General features: G+C 42.5%; 1 protein-coding gene across 1 annotated transcript in view; it reads left to right on the top strand.

The window, feature by feature from the left end:
* Positions 1–4,010: 4,010 nt before the first annotated feature.
* Positions 4,011–17,726, top strand: part of LOC147885390 (TLR4 regulator/MIR-interacting MSAP protein) — a 106,482-nt gene continuing 92,766 nt past the window's right edge. The window contains exon 1 of the mRNA XM_087396733.1: positions 4,011–4,278. Within this exon, the coding sequence (XP_087252859.1) occupies positions 4,165–4,278 (114 nt within the window). The 5' untranslated portion in view covers positions 4,011–4,164. The remainder of the gene's footprint in view (positions 4,279–17,726) is intronic.

Below are 17,726 nucleotides of genomic sequence, written 5' to 3'. Positions count from 1 at the left end.
GTTGCCATTGTGAGAAGTCGAAGTGCCAGTTCGAGAGTGGAAGGTTTACTAAGAAGGAATATTGTGCAGGCTCCAGATGCGGGCGAGTGCAGAATGACTTTATTGGTTCTTTTTCTTCAAAACTTGTTGTGCTGACCTTATTATCACGAGTGCTTTATGGCTGCGGATTACCATAAGAAGGCTCTATATTTTGCTGTTATGGATTTTTCATTCAAGGCATATACATCTATGACTATCACATCATAGTCATTGGGCGTTGAATTTCTACCCATGGATTCCTCTAGCATATAGCGATGTATTTGTTGCTTCTTGGTCTCCAAGAGCTTATTTGTAGCATCATATATACGTATTGGCTTTCTCATATCTACTTTGTTTTATCATACATACTTATTTCGATCTACAGACCATCACCTTCTGGCTTTAGAGGAGTTCTGCATCTATTTTCTCCTCCTCTATCCTAGGCTACTACATATTGCCTCCCTTGGTTATCCAATATGCTTTCTAGCTGGCTCACCTAATAAATAAAATAAGGGCCTCTAGGTTCCCAGTTGCAAAGAGTTTCTATTGCGGTAAAGACCTTCGTGGGGGTCCAGCCTTTACTTTTGCACCCTATCTCCCTCTCTCCCTCCATTGTGAACCATGTTCCAGTTCCATCGTTGAGTTTTGATTGTTAAATTGAGTTTCCAGCCACTCTTCAAATTCATTTTTGAAGTGTAAGTGCTAAATTTGCATTGCATTAAATATTAAAGCAGTGTTTTGGTTTGAGAAAGATTTCAAGTATCGCCCACCTTGAGACAAATAAAACCCCAAACTTTGCTATCTACACACACAAGTACGTACACGACCTAAAAGCTCCAAGGCAAAAGGAGATATACATAGCAAGCTAGCCTAGGTAGCACATAGATATGAAAAAAATAAGAAAACCCTAGCCTTAGAGCAAAGAGAAAGGAAGCCTCTCTCTCTCTCTCTCTCTCTCTCTCTCTCTCTCTCTCTCTCCCTCCCTCCCTCCCTCCCTCCCTCCCTCCCTCCCTCCCTCCCTCTCTCTCTCTCTCTCTCTCTCTCATGCACACACACACACTTTTTTTAGTGAAACACACACACATGTGCATGCACGCATGCACACACACACACACACTCACACTCATCACTTTGTTTTTTTTGTAAAAGGACTATTTCATTAAGAAGAATGTACAGTCTAGCTGCCCCAAAGCAGGATAGCTACTCCTTAAGAAACTAGAAACATTGACAAACCCTTCCAATTGGACCAAATTGTCTCCATGAGAATGAGCATCTTGGAGAGACCGATGCAAGGATGAACGGAAGAATTGATAAATATCCACGAAAGAGTGTCCGTACAACCAAATGCGATGGCCATGGTATGGTTGAGGGGACAAGCGACAAAGGGGGGCATAGCAAAATGAGTGGAGGGACACGTAGTGGAGGGGTTGAGGAGTTGAGTGGGGGACATGACAAAAGGGCATGACCAACAAAGGGGGTGAGTGGGTGAGGGGGGGGTGTAACAATAGGAAAGGGATGTTCAAAGGAGGGGGTGAGTGGGTAGAGGGGACATGGAAATGGGGGAGGGGATGCATAATGCAAGGGGTGAGTCGGTGACCTGAGGACATGGCACCAAGGGGAGGGGGATACATAGCAGGGGCAGGGGAGGAGTAATTGTGAAGCATATGAGGAGATCTACTGGTCCCTTATCTTTTGGTTGAGTAAGTATAGCTCCTACGATTTTTGTTGCTTACATAAGTGTGGACATGGAAAACCTTGTTCCAAACTAGATTGACTAGGATTAGAGAATAAACCAATGATCTCTTCATTACATCAAAGGTTTGTTGTTGTCTAGCATGCCAACGAAAAGGAACATCATGATGAAGCAACCCTATGAGGGTGTAGGCTATGTCTACAAAGTGCCTAATAAAATTCCTACATAGCATGCACTCCCTAGGCATCAATAGTTGGATTGATCATGAGAATGGCTATGATTTTCTCTAGATTAGGTCACATTCCCATGCATGACATTACATGACCCAACAAGGTCCTCTTGTGATGAGGAATTCACACTCCATTAGGTTGAGCCATGACCTAGCGATCACACTTTTTGAAACACAAGAGCAAGAGACAAAGGTGCTCCTTAACATAGAACTTATTAGTCACATGCATCTTCTTGTTTTTGCAAGCAAAGTCATCCAAGAACACCTGCATCAAGTGAGATGTTCATGGAAGAGTTGAGTAATAACTGACTCAAATTTGGTGGAGCATTACTGAGCCCAAAGGCTATCTATGTGTTCCCCACTGAGTTACAAAGGTAGCCTTGTTTTGGTCCTCCTCAACAATCAATACTTGGTTTTAGCCATTGAATAGAACCCAATTTCAGTTCAAGATGTGACAGAGTTCATGTAGATTTTTAGATTGAGCCTAAGATTTATTTTCTACCTCCGAATGAGATTGTTATTGGAGATTAAAAATTGTGATTAGTATTGAGATATTGGTAGTATGATAGTAATGCAAAATTGGAGGTAAAGAATAAGGATGGTAGGATAGTAATTCAAAATCGGTATTGGATATTGGAGGTAAAGCATAGGGATGGTAGGATAGTAATTCAAAATTTCAATCGAGATTCTTTCCTCTCTATATTGAGAGATTTATTTTCAATGACAATAAAGCTTTTGTCTTTCAATTTAGGATTTTCTCTTAAAGGTGATTCCTCAACTTTTATGACTTGATGTCTTATAAGAGATATGGATGATGGAAAGAGAAATCAAATTGGATGACATGCCTTGTACACGCCATGGATGACACAAGGAGAAATCAAGAAAAACTCGTAGAAAACTAGAAAGCATTTTGTACTCGATCAAGAATTTGAAACCAAAGATAACCTCTTTGCTATTAGCTCTTGATTAGCTCATGGATAATATAGTTTAGTCTTATCAAAACTGGCCTTGCTTTTTAGAAAATAGTTCACTTGCAATTCCATAAACTACATTTTCACTAGTCTTTGCCATAAGATTTGAATTTACTAGGAAATGAACATGACATTTGAAAAAAAAAAGACTAAATCTCCTTCTTTAAAATGAAAGTCATTTGTTTTTTTATATGTTGCGTCTTTCTAGATAGAGCACTCAAGTGGGCTCATCCATGAAAATTATTGAGAGAGAAAAATATGATAGAGCCTTTGTTCAACACAATGCTATTCTAGATGTTGATAGTTCTATTTTGAGCAAGAGAGTAAGCTTATTAGCATGTACACCAAGAAATATGTGTTGTAGTCGATAGTCTTTTTATGTATGTCCAAACATCTTGTGTGACTTTTTAGTCCAATCTGAAGGTTAGTATTTATTGTCTTCCATAGGAGCCTAGTAATTTATTAGTATTTTCAATCTACACATTGGCCTTGGAATTGTATGGGTCAATAGTCAATGAGCTATCGATGATAATTGAATTAATTCTAGTGATTCATATGGATCATCATTTCATTCAACACGTGAGTTCCATCTTGCTTCTGAGATCCTATCTGCCGATCCTTACTTTGGCTCCCTAAATTCTTATGCTCTCAATTTTGAATTGACTTGAATTTTGCACAAACCATGGCTTTGCATGGACTTTAGGATTTCTATGGAAAAAGGAAAAGCCTGGTGCCTCAAGCGCAAGATGGATATACTAGTATTGAATATTAGCTAGGATGATATTATAGCATATGCAATAGCCTTAATAATCACTAGGTCTTTGTGAATTATTTAGAGCAGAATCCAATCAAATAAAGTATTGATCCTTTCCAGAATGGAAATAGATCTTTGATATAAGACCATTTAAAGGGATAAAAAGATAATTATTAGCTAGATTAAGCTAGTTTTTTAAAAGCTGGGTTAGGGTTTGATTTCTTTGATTTAGTTTTATTAATCTAACTACCAATTGCACTTAGCTTAATATTAATTAATGTGGATTAATGCCAACTTTGAAGTTGTAGATTCAAGATGGCATTTTTCTACACAAAGACAGGAAATGCTGGTTGTGAAAGCTATGAATTTTAAAAGAGAATGTAGGGTCACATTGAACCTAATTAGGAAACCATCTTTCCATAATTCTTAAACCAGGAGTCGAACAGAATCGTCTGAGATCCCTCTTTTAGCTCCGGTCTTTGACTTGCGGGTGTTCAACATGGCCTTCAATCCAGCGTTGTTGCTCCTCCTCCACGGCTATCTTCTCTTTATCGGTGTTTCTCGTCCGGCTGTTTCTTTCTCAGACAAATGCGCCGCCTGCCAAGCAGTTGCGGTACGTTTCTTCTCTCCTTTATGAACGGATACGTATGGAGGGACTGAATGAAGTTTTGTCTTCCAATCTCTAGATATCTAAGGTCGTTGCGTTTAGATACCGAGGGAGACAGGCGCGATCGGCATTATACATTGCTGAAAGAGTCCGTTCAAGAATTGCCCTCGTGGATCTGCAATAAAGTGCCGCAACGCCTGAATTTTCATCATGCTAACGACTGCATTTCCTTGCATTTGGGACACATTTAGCTTTCCCGATGTTTATTCATCATTCAGTTGTCAAAATCTAGAATTTTTAAAATCGAGCAAAGCGGAATACTTCAGCCTTTATGCACCCAAGTAGCACGTATTTGCAAAATAATACAGGAGACAAGCTATGAGCAACCGAAAAGGTCTGTATTGAATTAACTCACATGAGCTCGATACCAGTCGTATTAAATTTCCACTGCGGTACTTGCAATTCAGAAAGCATTTCAGCAGCACCATCACAAATCAATCCGTTGATTTTGCCCCTTTGTGAGATGGACGACAAGGCCTAGCTCTACTATTTTCCGAATGGGGATAAATAGATTGAAATGTTTATCATCTTTCCTAATGGTTGATTCCCACATACTTCCTAAATTTGTACAATTGGATACGGTATATTGTCACGGTGATGTAATTTTTGTATGTACACAAACTGTGACTACTTTGGCTTTGGGGGACTAGCCTAGAGGAGGTGAAAACTCTTAAAAGTCCCTAGGAAACAACGTAAAAAGTGAGGTACATTTACTAGGCCCAAATGCTATGCCCAAGGTCTAGTGCTAGGTACATTTACTAGGCCCAAATGTTAGGGCCCAAGGCAAGGAATAAGTGTGACCAAAAAGAGTGGGTTAGAAGCGTTAATGAGGTCATTGCAGTCCAAGACCTTTTATGTGCTTGCTTGCATGTTTCCTCTCTCTATCACGCATTTCGGGGGGGATTGCTGGCTGTATGGCTGTTTCTCCTTGCTGCATGATCACTTGGCTGCGGATTTTGGCCCTTCTCTCTCTCTCTCTCTCTCTAACCTGCATTTTGAGGCTACTTCCTGGCTGTATGGCTCTTCTCTCCTGCCCGTGCTCATTTCCACGTCTTCTCCATGCATTTTGAGGCTTTTGGCTGGCTGTACGGCTCCTCTCATGCCCCATGATCACTTGGATACCCGAATTCTGCTCTTCTCTCTCTCCAAGCTGCCGTTTGCTCCTGCTGCCCTGTTGCTATGTGGATCTACTGCCCTTTGGAGGTGCTCCAGCCATAAATTGAATCCCAAGGAGCTGGTTCCATGCCATTAGGAGCTGATTCGATCCCATTTGCTGCTGTTCCTCCTCTCTCTCGTGGTTGAAGGTCGTATGTGCACTGCGGGGGGCTGGAGAGAGGATAGGTGCGAGGTTTGAGGTCGCCCCTCTTGCATGGACAGCGGGTACAGCTACTCCGACCTTCCTTTGGCTACTTTTCATTGTTTTTGAAGATCTTTGTCTCTTTCTTGTGGTTCGAATTTCCCCCTGGCCAATTCGAGCTGTGAATAGAGACCCAGACACAGAGGATGTGCAGAAATCGGCGCCAAAGGGTCAGTTGTGGTGGCTTTTCTCCTTGTGTGAGGTCACATGTGCATTTCGGGATTTGTGTTGTTGCTTTGTCGCCCTGAGAGGCTGACACTTGATTTTGGGACTGCTAAACACTCTTTTGCAAGCTGGATGTCTTGTGGGATGCATCAGCCAGCTTTCATTTGGTCATAGACACTTTAGGATGCCTTAGCCTTGCCTTGGCAATTGGGTACTAGTTTGTACTTGGATCTGGATGCCTGTTGAAGCCAGGAGTTGGCTTGGAGTTCAAGGGAGAGCCCTTGTTGTAAAAGAGCATATTCCACTAAAGGAGAAATAAAGAAATACCGAAAGGGGCCCCGAAACATTTGGGGCCAATCTGTGTCCTTGGTGTATGGTATCTATGAGTAGGAACATTCTAGCCTCCCTTCCAGTGCTCTAAAGTTTGTTTCTTAGTGGTTTTAACTAAAGGAAGTGGCTGAAAGTGATGCATTATTGTTGTAACTAATGTGGATGTCAAGTTAGTTGTGGGTTACTGCCCTTTTGGTTTGCTAGAGGCCAGTTTCAGTGGTTCTATTGCCGGGATCATCACCATCTTCTCTGGGAAAGGAAAGTCTTCACTGCATTTTCTTTACAGCCACAAAGTTCAGTCACAATGGTGAACACACCCAGTGATTGGGAGGAGGACTCAAGAGTCTTTTGAATATAAGCCATGGTGGGAAGAAGAAGAGGAGCATAATGATGAGGAACATCATGTTCCCTTAGAGGAGCGCTGAGGGCTCCCAAGATGAAACGGATAAAGGTGAAAAACAAGATGCAGATGCCCTTTTAAAGGCACGGCTGGCAAGTGCAGTGGGCACCTTGACGTAGTTAACACAAAACTTTGCTGAAATTTTGAACGCGCCTCCTAAAAGCAAGAACACAGCTAAAAAGAAGCAAAAGAAACAAAGGCATACACAGTCATGTACCCCCTCGTGGACAGTGCCTCTAGTGCCCCACAGTCTACATTTGGTCCTAGAATGGGAAATGCCCAAGCAGGCCAATAATTTTCAGTCTGTCAACCAAGGACAGCAAACCTTCCCTCACTCAGTGATGCACCAAGGGTATTTTGAAGGAGGGTGTGTTTTTTAGGCAATGGTTGGACATTCTCCCACAGAAGGGATGGGAATGCCTGGCACTTGGCGAATATTCAGCCAGGAATGCAAAGTTTTCAGCAACCTATGACGGGGGTATCCGGGCTGGAAATGCAAATAGGATGTATGCCAATATAGAAATGCAACCTGGAATGCAAACGGGAATGCTTGGGGTCATGAGTGGTTCAATGAACATGCCTCAAATGTAGGGGATGGGACCAACAATTGTCAACCCAACCATGGGAAGTGGCAGTAATGCAGTAATGCACAGAGCAGGGGACAGATGATGCCCACCACCATTTTTGCAGCTACCTATATATATGACTCTCTATTAAAGCTTTTGGCCTTAGCTGCTTCATGGAAACTCAAGGCTACACCTTCAAGAAAGTCTGCCATACATCATTAGAAAACCATCCTTGAGAGTGTAGTGCCCATGTCTTTGGCCCTTAGCCAGCTGATCAAAGATCCTTGCAAAGTCATCATCATTTGCATCCTTCTCTTTCATAGCATCAAGCTCACTGTGGTATGCAATTGTGATAGCTGAAACTTGCGGTTTTATTGATACTGCATTTGGTATCGGCTTCCTTGAAAGTGCATCAGCAACAAACATTTTTCTTGCCAGGCACATGCGCAATCTGAAAATGGAACATTGAAAGGAAGTTTGCCCACCCCATATGTTTTTCGACAGCTTTCGCTGAGGGAGAAAGTACGTCAAGGATTGATGATCTGTTTGCACATAAAAATCAGCACATAAGAGATAGTGTTTCCAAGTGGAAAGATCATGTATGACAATCAACATCTCTTTCTCATAAATCTGAAAATACATCTGAGCATCTCTGAGCACCCTACTCTCATATGCAACCACTCGTTTGTCCTGCATAAGCACTCCTCCTATGCTGTTCCCACAGGCATCACATTGGACAGCAAAGGGTTTGTGTAGATTTGGCAAGCTAATGACGGGATCGGAGAATGGTTTTTCCTTAAGCTCTTCAAAGGCTGCAATTTCCTTAGCATCCCATGTGAAAGGCACTCCTTTCTTCTGTAAAGCATGGAGGGGTGAGGCTATCTCTGCAAAATAGCAGATGAACTGCCTGTAGTACGAGCATAGTCCCAAAAAGCTATGTACTTCATGGATATGCTTTAATGGTGGCCAGTGTAACCAGAAAACGTGTTTCGGGTAGTAGAAATGTGAAGAAACGTTTCTAGGAAACGTGGAACTTTTTTTGAGATATAATTTATCTAAAATACACTTTTTTTATCATTTATAAATAATTATGTCATGACATGCTTGTCAAGATCTTGAAACGTTTCTAGAAACGTTTCTTGTGACACTGATTGTGGCCAATTCTTAATGGCTTCAACTTTGGCGGGGTCCATTCTGACTCCATCTTTGGACACTATGTACGCTAGAAAGTGGATCTCATGCTTGAAGAACTCACTCTTCTTAGCATTAATAAGCAACTTGTGCTTTTCTGAGCTCTGCAAAGACAACTGCTAAATGCTCCTTATGCTTAGCTTCACTCTTAGAGAACACTATGATATCGTCAAAGAAGGTACCCACAAAAGTTCTGAGCTCTCTGAAGATTCTGTCTATCATTCTATTGAAGGTGGCTAGTGCATTTGTCAACCCACAATGGCATCACAAGGAGTCATACAAGTGAAATGTGGTTTTGAAAGCTGTCTTATGCACATCTTTAGGCCGTATTCTTATCTGGTGATATCCACTCTTCAAGACTATATTCAGCTCGATATCTCAACACTCCCCCTCGAGCTCAATCCAATTCTTGCACACCAAGCAGGTCTCTGAACTTGCGCAGCTTCTCTGCACCCAATGCTTTCGTGAATATGTCAGCTACCTGATCCTCTGTGCTTAGATAAACTAGATCAATAAAACCTACTAGAACCTTGTCCCGCACATAGTGATAATGCACCTCAATGTGCTTTGTTCTAGCATGATTGATTGGGTTATTTGCCAAGTGTATACAATTGGCCCATCTGTAGATTGATGCATATCATAAAGTAGCTTATGCAACCAAGCTACCTCACATGCAGCGATTGTTGCACCCCTATACTCAGCCTCTGTACTCGACAAGGCAACTGTAGGCTGTTTCTTGTAGCTCCAAGTGACTGCAGCACTCCCAAAAGAGAACACATATCCACTGGTAGATCGTGTATCATAAATACTACCAGCCCAATCAGCATCAATGTATCCATGCAACTGTATCTGAACCCCAGTCTCATAAAATAGTCCATACTGCAATGTGGACTTCACATACCTCAGTATGCGTCTAGCCGCATCCAAATGCGGTTTCCTTGGAGCCTGCATAAACTGACTTACCAAACCAACAGCATAGCTCAAATCTGGCCTGGTAATAGTCATATAAATCAAACTTCCTACTATGCGTCTGTAGATAGTAGGGTCTTCTAGAAGCTCACCTGCATTTGCGCTCAGCTTCACATTCTGCTCCAAAGGAACTGAAATAGGCTTATAGCCTGTCATCCACTATTTGGACAGCATGTCCAATCCATACTGCCTCAGCAAGAGCCATATCCCACTTGTGGATCTAATCACCTCAATGCCCAAGAAGTAACGCAGCTCTCCCAAATCCTTCATCTCAAACTTCAGCTTTAATAGCATTTTCACATGAAGGATATCTTCATCACTATCACATGTGATGATCAAATCATCAACATAAATGACAAGCAGCATAATACCTTTCTCTGTTTTTCTCACATAAAGTGAGAAATCTGCCTTGGAAATCTGAAAGCCAATAGTGACAAGATACTGTCCTATCTTATTAGACCATGCTCTGGGTGCTTGCTTCAAGCTATACAAGGCTTTCTTCAACCTGCAAACAAACTCAGGTGAACAGCATGAACATAACCTGGTGGCTGCTCCAAATAGCTTAGTTAAAAAGTAGCTTGCTAGAGCTCTTGTGAGACAATGCACTCTTCAGTTTTCTGTCCCCCAACACCCCCCCCCCCGGTCCCCTGCCCGTCATGACCACTGATATTACCCTCATTCTGTCTATGCTTCTCAATACCATCCAGATTTGCATCCACAACGGAGAATCAGAAAGAAAGAGAGGGAGGGAGGGGGCGGAAGGAGGGGTTATATCAAATGCGCCCTTCCCCTCTACCAAAGGTCCAGCCGCACTATGGGACAGCGAAAATGGAAAGGGGGCATCATATTAGTTAGTTCTAGAAAGCTATTTTGAGCTGATTCTGTGTTGCTCCACATTTTTACTTATCATTCCTCATTTTTGGGGACCTTATTTAGAGCTCTGTAGTCTATGCACATCCTCCATGATTCATATTTCTTTTGCACTAGCAAAGCGGGTGAACAATAGGGAGAAGAGCTTGGCTGAATCAGCCCTTTCTCCAAGGGATCCGTTACCAAGTTCATGTTCTCCTGTTGGGGCTGCACTAACTTTGTAGGGAGGCTTGTTTGGTGGAGAGCTTCCTAGGATTATATCTATGATATGATCCTTAGGTCTTTCTGGAGGTAATTCATGTGGTGGGGAGTCAGAAAAGCAATCTTGGAACTCAAAAAGAAAATCTGTCCTCTTTTTCCAGCTTAGAAAGATGAGAGCTTTCTTCATGTGGCTGTTTTTTCTGTTGCAAAAACTAAGTACACTGAAATATGATTTTTCATTACATTAGAAATGGCTGAAGGAGATACAATTGGTATAGACTCCCCCTTTGGTTTTGCATCCAAGACATGGGTTTTACCCGTATGAGACAAAGTCAACGTCTTGTTTCTTGCGTTTAAAAGAGCCCCCACCTTGTAGTGCCAAGGTATACCCAACAGAACATCGCATCCATTCAAAGGCATGATATAAAATTCGTCTGTGTCCACATAGCTCTGAATGTGCATGCGTAACTTTCCAATTACCGGAGTGATTGATTCACGGTGCCCAGGACAAGCCATCTTTGCATCACAAAGAGGTCCTATCTCTTGTGCTTTGATTCCTAATTTTCCAGCCAGCTCTGGAGAGATGAAATGGGCACGGGTCCTGTCTGGTCATTGATTTGTTCCCATGCTCTTCATAGCTCTGTATCATCCCCATTTTGCTCGTCCCCAATCACATCTGGCATAAGACTAGCCGTGGGCTTTGGCCTCTTGCCCTTCTGGTCATTCTTCCTTTCTTCCCTTTGCTCACCCTGTGCCTCGACATGAAGATTGACACAAAGCCATATGATCTCTACACAGGAGAGACTATGATCACTACATAGGAGGAAAGTTGAATTTCCCTAATCTACCCTATACATTTCAAATATGAATTTACTCTATACTTGGAGACTGGCATCTGAAAGATGAGTATCTTGCCATAATCTACCCTATACATTTTGTGCCACTATAGCAGTGGGAGAATGGCATTTAAAAGCTGAATTTCACATTTTTGGCTAAATTTTGCCCTATGTATTGATCAAATATCACTCAAATGCTCGGTGGCCCTCTTCCTTGCATGTGTAGCTCTTGTTGGCATCTTAAAGTGCCTTCTTCTCTTCGGGTGTCATCTTTTGTCGAGGCGGTACTCGCCTTTGTCCAGCAAAAACTTGGACTTGGAAGGCTTTCCAAACTTCCTAAACTTTTAATCTGCCCTTGAATCCCAAAGCCTTTCCTTGCAAGAGGGCATATGTTGTAGTGGCATTTTCTATGAGTTGGGGGATGTTAGAGACTGAGTTTTGGTACAATAGTCTCTTATTTCTTTTGGCAGCCCACAATAGTACTTTTCTACCTATTCTGATAGCTCCACGCGTTTGTATGAACTCACAGGCAGCAATGCCTTCTTGTTGTACTCTTCCAAGCTCTTGCAATTTGCTGGATCAAGTTTGTGTCAAGCTGTCATGATATCCACCTCAAATGTGGTTGTGAGCCAAGCAACTGAAAACACTTGCTTGAATTCCACCCAAGTTACAGGAGCTCTGCCTTGCAAAAGCAACTTTGTCTACCACTGAAGTGTATTTCCTTTCAGAAAAGTGGCTGCCTTTCTTACCTTTGATGACTCAGTAAAGTTTTCACCACCATAAGCTGCATCAAACTGTTGCACAAAGGTTAAGACCTTCAGCCTATCTTGCATTCCACTAAAAGTCTCAAACTTTATTGCAGCCCCATCCTCTTTTTATAAGTCCTTCAACTTACCCTTGGGTCCTATATTATCGCCCCACCATATGCAGGACATAGAGGTATTGATGCCATAGTGAAAGTAGTTGAGCATTTCTTCTATTGGCCAGCTTTGAGGAAAGACGTTGAGGCACATGTGAAAGCACGCATTATTTGTCAGAAAGTAAAATATGATAGGCAAAAGGTACTTGGATTGCTACATCCAATACCTCTGCTAGATAGACCTTGGCAGAGTATTGCAATGTACTTTTGTGTTCGATCTTCCTCGTACTCTGATTGGACATAATGGGATTTGGACAATCATATGCAGATTCAGCAAACAAGCCCACTTTATTCCAGTTAGGAAGGAGATTACAGTGGATCAGATGGCCAAGGTCTCTTTGAGAACATGGGCACTATGCTGAAGGTTTCATCCTCTTTCCACCCACATACAGACGGACAGTTAGAAGAGTCTTTTAAAATGCTATGTCTCAGAGCATAAGGCAAAGTGGGGACAGTTTTTGCCCACTAGTTGAATTTGCATATAACAACACAATGCATTCTTCCACAAGGAAAGCACCCTTTGAAATAGTGGAAGGTGTAAGAAAGGTACCTCCCATTTGCACACAAAGGAAAAGATCTTTGAAGCAGATAGATATGTGGAAAGTTTGGATGCAGCTTATAAGAAGGTAAAAGAAGCCGTCCAGAAAAGCCAGGAAAAGCACAGAAGGGAACGGTCGATCGTCATCGCCGTGAGCTAGTTTTCAAAGAAGGTGATTGAGTTTTGCTGCATTTGAATAGGAAAGGGAAAGAAAGGTTGTACAACAAGCTGAATATGAGGTATTATGGGCCCTTTCAAGTCTTGCAGAAGATCAATGATGTAGCTTACAGGCTGAAGCTACCTGAGCACTGGACAATTGACAATGCTTTTCATGTGTGTTTTTCATGGGGATGTGCCTGAAGTGATGTTTGATGAGGAACAGCCTGAAGTGGAAGAGCAGGATGAGATCTTGATTCCAGAGCAGATCTTGGCACATAAGGAAAAAAAAGTCAGAGGTATAGTTTCCTGTCGTTATGTGGTGAAGTTCAAGAATTATTCTGCACTAGATGCGAAGTGGATGGAGGAAGGTGAACTGGTAGATTCATGTGGGTTATTGCAGCTCTACTTGGAAGCATTTCAGCTTGAGCCCATTGTGGTTGAGGCTCGTTTAGGCTCAATAGAGCTAAGATATGGAGCATTGCTTGATGCTCAACAGGGGGGTAGCACCTCCACTCCTTTAGGATAGACAGGCTCAGGTATCTAGAGGTCTCTTGGTGACACTTCATGTCTCACCTGAGGTATTGATTGCTGACAGTATTTCTGCCACGGGACCTCTATGATGAGTGTAGTAGTCACTCCACACAGATGAGGCATTTATATATGGATGGACTCGCATGCTCTCCTAGACAATATGCTCATTGCCAGTTGTATATTACAGATGATGCACATTGTGGTATGAGCTAATCATGCCTATTTCATTGTTGTTTATTTGCTGTAATTTTCAGCAGCAAACTCGATAGTTTGTTTTCTCAAGAGGGGGGTATGTCACGAGGACGTGATTTTTGTATGTAAGCAAACCGTGACTACTTTGGCTTCGGGGGACTAGCCTAGAGGAGGTAAAGCTCCTAAAAGTCCCTAGGAAGCAATGTAAAAAGTGAGGTACATGTACTAGGCCCAAATGCTAGGCCCAAGCTCTAGTGCTAGGTACATTTACTAGGCCCAATTATTAGGCTCAAGGCAAGGAATAAGTTGGACAAAAAGAGAGTGGGTTAGAGGCATTAATGAGGTGGCAAGGAAATGTGCTAGTGGCAGTCCAAGACCTTGCATATGCTTGCATGCTCTTTGTCATGCATTTCGAGACAGATTGCTGTTTCTCCCTACTCCGTGATCATTTGGCTGCAGATTTTGGTCCTTGGCTCTCTCTAATGGGCATTTCAAGACTGCTCCCTGGCTGTACGGCTCTTCTCTGCTGCCCATGCTCATTTCCACGCCTTCTCCATGCATTTTGAGGCTTTTGGCTGGCTATACGGCTCTTCTCTCATGCCCCGTGATCACTTGGAGACCCAAATTCTGCTCTTCTCTCTCTCCAAGCTGCCGATTTCTCCTGCTGCCCACTTGCTATGTGGATCTGCTGCCCTTCTGAGGTGCTCCGGCCATAAATTGAATACTAGGGACCTGGTTCGATGCCTTTTCGAGCTGATTCGATCCCATTTGCTGCTTCCTCAATGCTCTCCTGATTGAAGGTCGTTTGTGCAGTGCTGGGGGCTTGGACAGAGGATAGGTGCAAGGTTTGAAGTCGCCCCTTGAAATCTCTCCTCGTAAAAGACAGCAGAGACACTCTTATTTCTCTCCCTCTCTCCCTCTCTCAACAGAGACACTAGGGCCCAGGACAATCGTTGGGCTGGACCCCCTCGAAGGTTTTTATTACTTGAGAGAAAACTGAGTACAAGAGTGCCGTGTGAAGGGGAGAACAATGTCTCTCTGGTGAAATTGTGGATTAAAATTTTGAAGTGTTTACTTGCTGTAATTTTTAGTCAGTTACTAATTTTACCCCTTTGTGAGAGTGAAGGCTGGTTTCATGGTTCCATTGCCGGGATTCATCATTCTATTGTGAAAGGTGGACCTGGTGAGGCTGGTGAACGTGCAGAGGTTTTGATACAAGGAAATTCCATAATTACAGCAACTTTTTCTTCGACATGGCCACGTCGAAGCTATTCATACAAAAATCCAAACGTGAATGGAATTACATGAGCTCTTAGGCTCTCTTTCTTGGCAACAAGCCACTTGTCAAATTCTACATTACTTTCCTAATTACATGCCACTAAGGGCAACTCTGGAGTCTTCGAAGCACTTGGTCACGCGAACCGCCTCCTAGACTCTTGTTAGGCTCTCGTGGCGCTTAGGAAAATAACTCTTCCTAGTACCTGCAACAATTAATTAAAGCGCACCACCATGGTACCCATTAATTGTTAGCGCTTTGCATGCAAATAACACACTGTGGACTAATTCTAGTCACGGTGGGCATCCCCATTGAACACATGTGCATACATAACAAATATAAAAATATATATTTATTCTCTGGTTGACCGAAGCCAACGTCCTTGATCATAATTAAGGGGCTTTGACCAAGGGTCGAGGCGCCTTAATTATAGTCAAGTCTCTCCAATTGAAGTTGGCACAACTCTCCAACCGAAGTTGGCACATCTTGGTTAACCGTAGTTAACCCTCTTGGTGCATGCCAAGTCTCGTTGACCGAAGTCAACGCTCTCTGACTGTGGTCAGCTCTGTGATTCTCTGGTTAACCGTAGTTAACCCTCTTGGTAATAAACCAAGTCTCCCCGACCGATGCTAGGTTTACTTGACCAGAGTCAAGCATCTTTGACGGTAGTCAATTCTTTGACCATTAAAAGAACTCTTTGACCATAATTAAGACAAATAAAAACTCTTTAATTATGATCAGATAAATGGTCAACTGTACTTTGACTTAGGATATTTACATTGTGGTGACATCCCCTCGGCTTCTATTCAGTTGACCTCAACTGAAAAGCTTCCTTGTAAACATCCAAAAGCTGTGGATGATCGGATAACATGTTTTCATCCATCCACTTAGCATCTAATGCCATATAATTCTTGAATTTTACAAGATACCTGTAAAACTCCTTGCCTTGAGGGCCTTTGCGTACAATATGGTACACAATCTGCTCTGGCTCAAGGACCTCCTCCAGCTCATCCACTTTTGGTGGATCCTCTGATACTGGCTCTGTAGGCTCTGGCCTGTGGAATTTCTTTAGAAAACTCACATGGAATGCATTGTGAATCCTCCAATGCTTTGGCAATGCTAACCTGTATGCAACTTCATTTATTCTTTCTGTAACCCTGAAAGGGCCATAGTATCTGGGAGAGAACTTTGCATACACTTTCTGTTTGCCTTTGAACTTGTGGAGCCTAGCTTTTTCGAACTTTAAAAGTACCCAATCCCCTTCCTTGAGATCTAACTGTCTCCTATGCTTATTTGCAGCTCTTTTATGTTTCTCTTGAGACCTTTCGATTGCTGTCCGGACTTGGCTATAAGCTGTCTGGAGGTCTCTCACAAACTAATCAGCTACAAATATTTCGTCGTTGGTCCTCAGGATAGGTGGCAGAATCACCTTTCCATAGATGACCTCAAAGGGGGCTTTCCCTGTAGAGCTGTGTACTGTATGATTGTAAGCAAACTCTACCAATGGTAGGTACTTTTCCCAGTCTGAACCTTGGTCACCCACGTAGCATTTCAGCATATCCAATATTGTAGAATTTGCTACTTCACTTTGACCATCTGTTTGGGGATGGAAAGAAGAAGAAAAATTCAGATTCGTCTCCATATTATCAAATAAAGCTCTCCAGAGTAGACTGGTCATTCTGGGATCGCGATCACTGACAATGGACTTAGGCATACCATGGTGCTTAAAGATCTGTGCCATGAAAAGCTTAGCCATATGATCTGCCTTTATGGTTTTGCGAACCGGAATGAAATGAGCTTGCTTGCTGAATCTATCAATGATTGTCCAAATCCCATCATTCCCTGACTTTGATCTTGGCAAATATCCATTGTAATACTTTCCCACGGTGCTTGAGGCACGGGAAGAGGCATAAGTAGGCCAGGTGCCTTCCGTCTATCATACTTCACTTTCTGACACGTAAGGCATTGAGTAACAAACTGATGTATATCTTCCAAAAGAAATACCTCTCTAGTGCTAGAGTTGTTGCTGTAATTCCTCTATGTATAGCATAGGGAGGTGCATGGCATTCCTCCAAAATCTTTTTCCTCATCTCCTGGGTGATGCATAGGCAGTCATCTTTCATTAGATACCCATCTTTCAGGAAATAGTGACTAGTGGACTGCCCCTCTTGCATTTGTTGTAAAATCTCCTGAAAGTCTGCATCATTAGCATATTGCTCCCTCATGCCTTCCAGGTCTTGATGATTAGCAATAGTCACATTGTTGACCTGGGGTCTTCGGGACAAGGCATCTGCCACTCTGTTCCAAATTCCTGGGGTATGGACAATCTGAAAATGATACATTGACAGCATATTTGCCCATTTCATATGCTTCTCTGAAAGTTTTGTCTGAGTTAGAAAATATCTCAGACTTTGGTGATCTGTTTTAACAGTAAAATCTGCACCTAAAAGATAATGCTTCCATGTGTTCACAGCATGAACTACAGCCAACAATTCTTTTTCATAAATTCCCAGATATCTTTCAGCATCACGCAATCTTCGGCTCTCGTATGTTATTACATGTCCATTATGATGTAATGCAGCCCCAACACACTTTCCACAAGCATCGCAATCAACATCAAAAGGTTGATAAAGATCCGGGACTACAAGAATAGGCTCTGTAGTCAACTTCTCCTTGAGTGTATTGAATGCTTTCTTCTGTGATATTCCCCATGTTCAGGCTGCATTTTTCTTAGTAAGGTCATGTAGTGGAGCTGCTATATTAGCAAAATGCCTGATGAATCTTCTGTAATAGGAGCAAAGTCCCAAAAAACTACGGACTTCATGCACAGTTTTCAGCTCAGGCCATTCTTGAATGGCTCGGATCTTTGCAGGATCCATCTGTATCCCATTCTT

This window comes from Dipteris shenzhenensis, chromosome 25 (assembly GCF_047967505.1).
Source record: "Dipteris shenzhenensis isolate YYH24624 ecotype China chromosome 25, Dip_SZ_1.0, whole genome shotgun sequence".
NCBI lineage: Eukaryota > Viridiplantae > Streptophyta > Polypodiopsida > Gleicheniales > Dipteridaceae > Dipteris > Dipteris shenzhenensis.
Note: the sequence above shows the minus strand (reverse complement) of the source record. Positions and strands in the feature narration are given on the sequence as shown.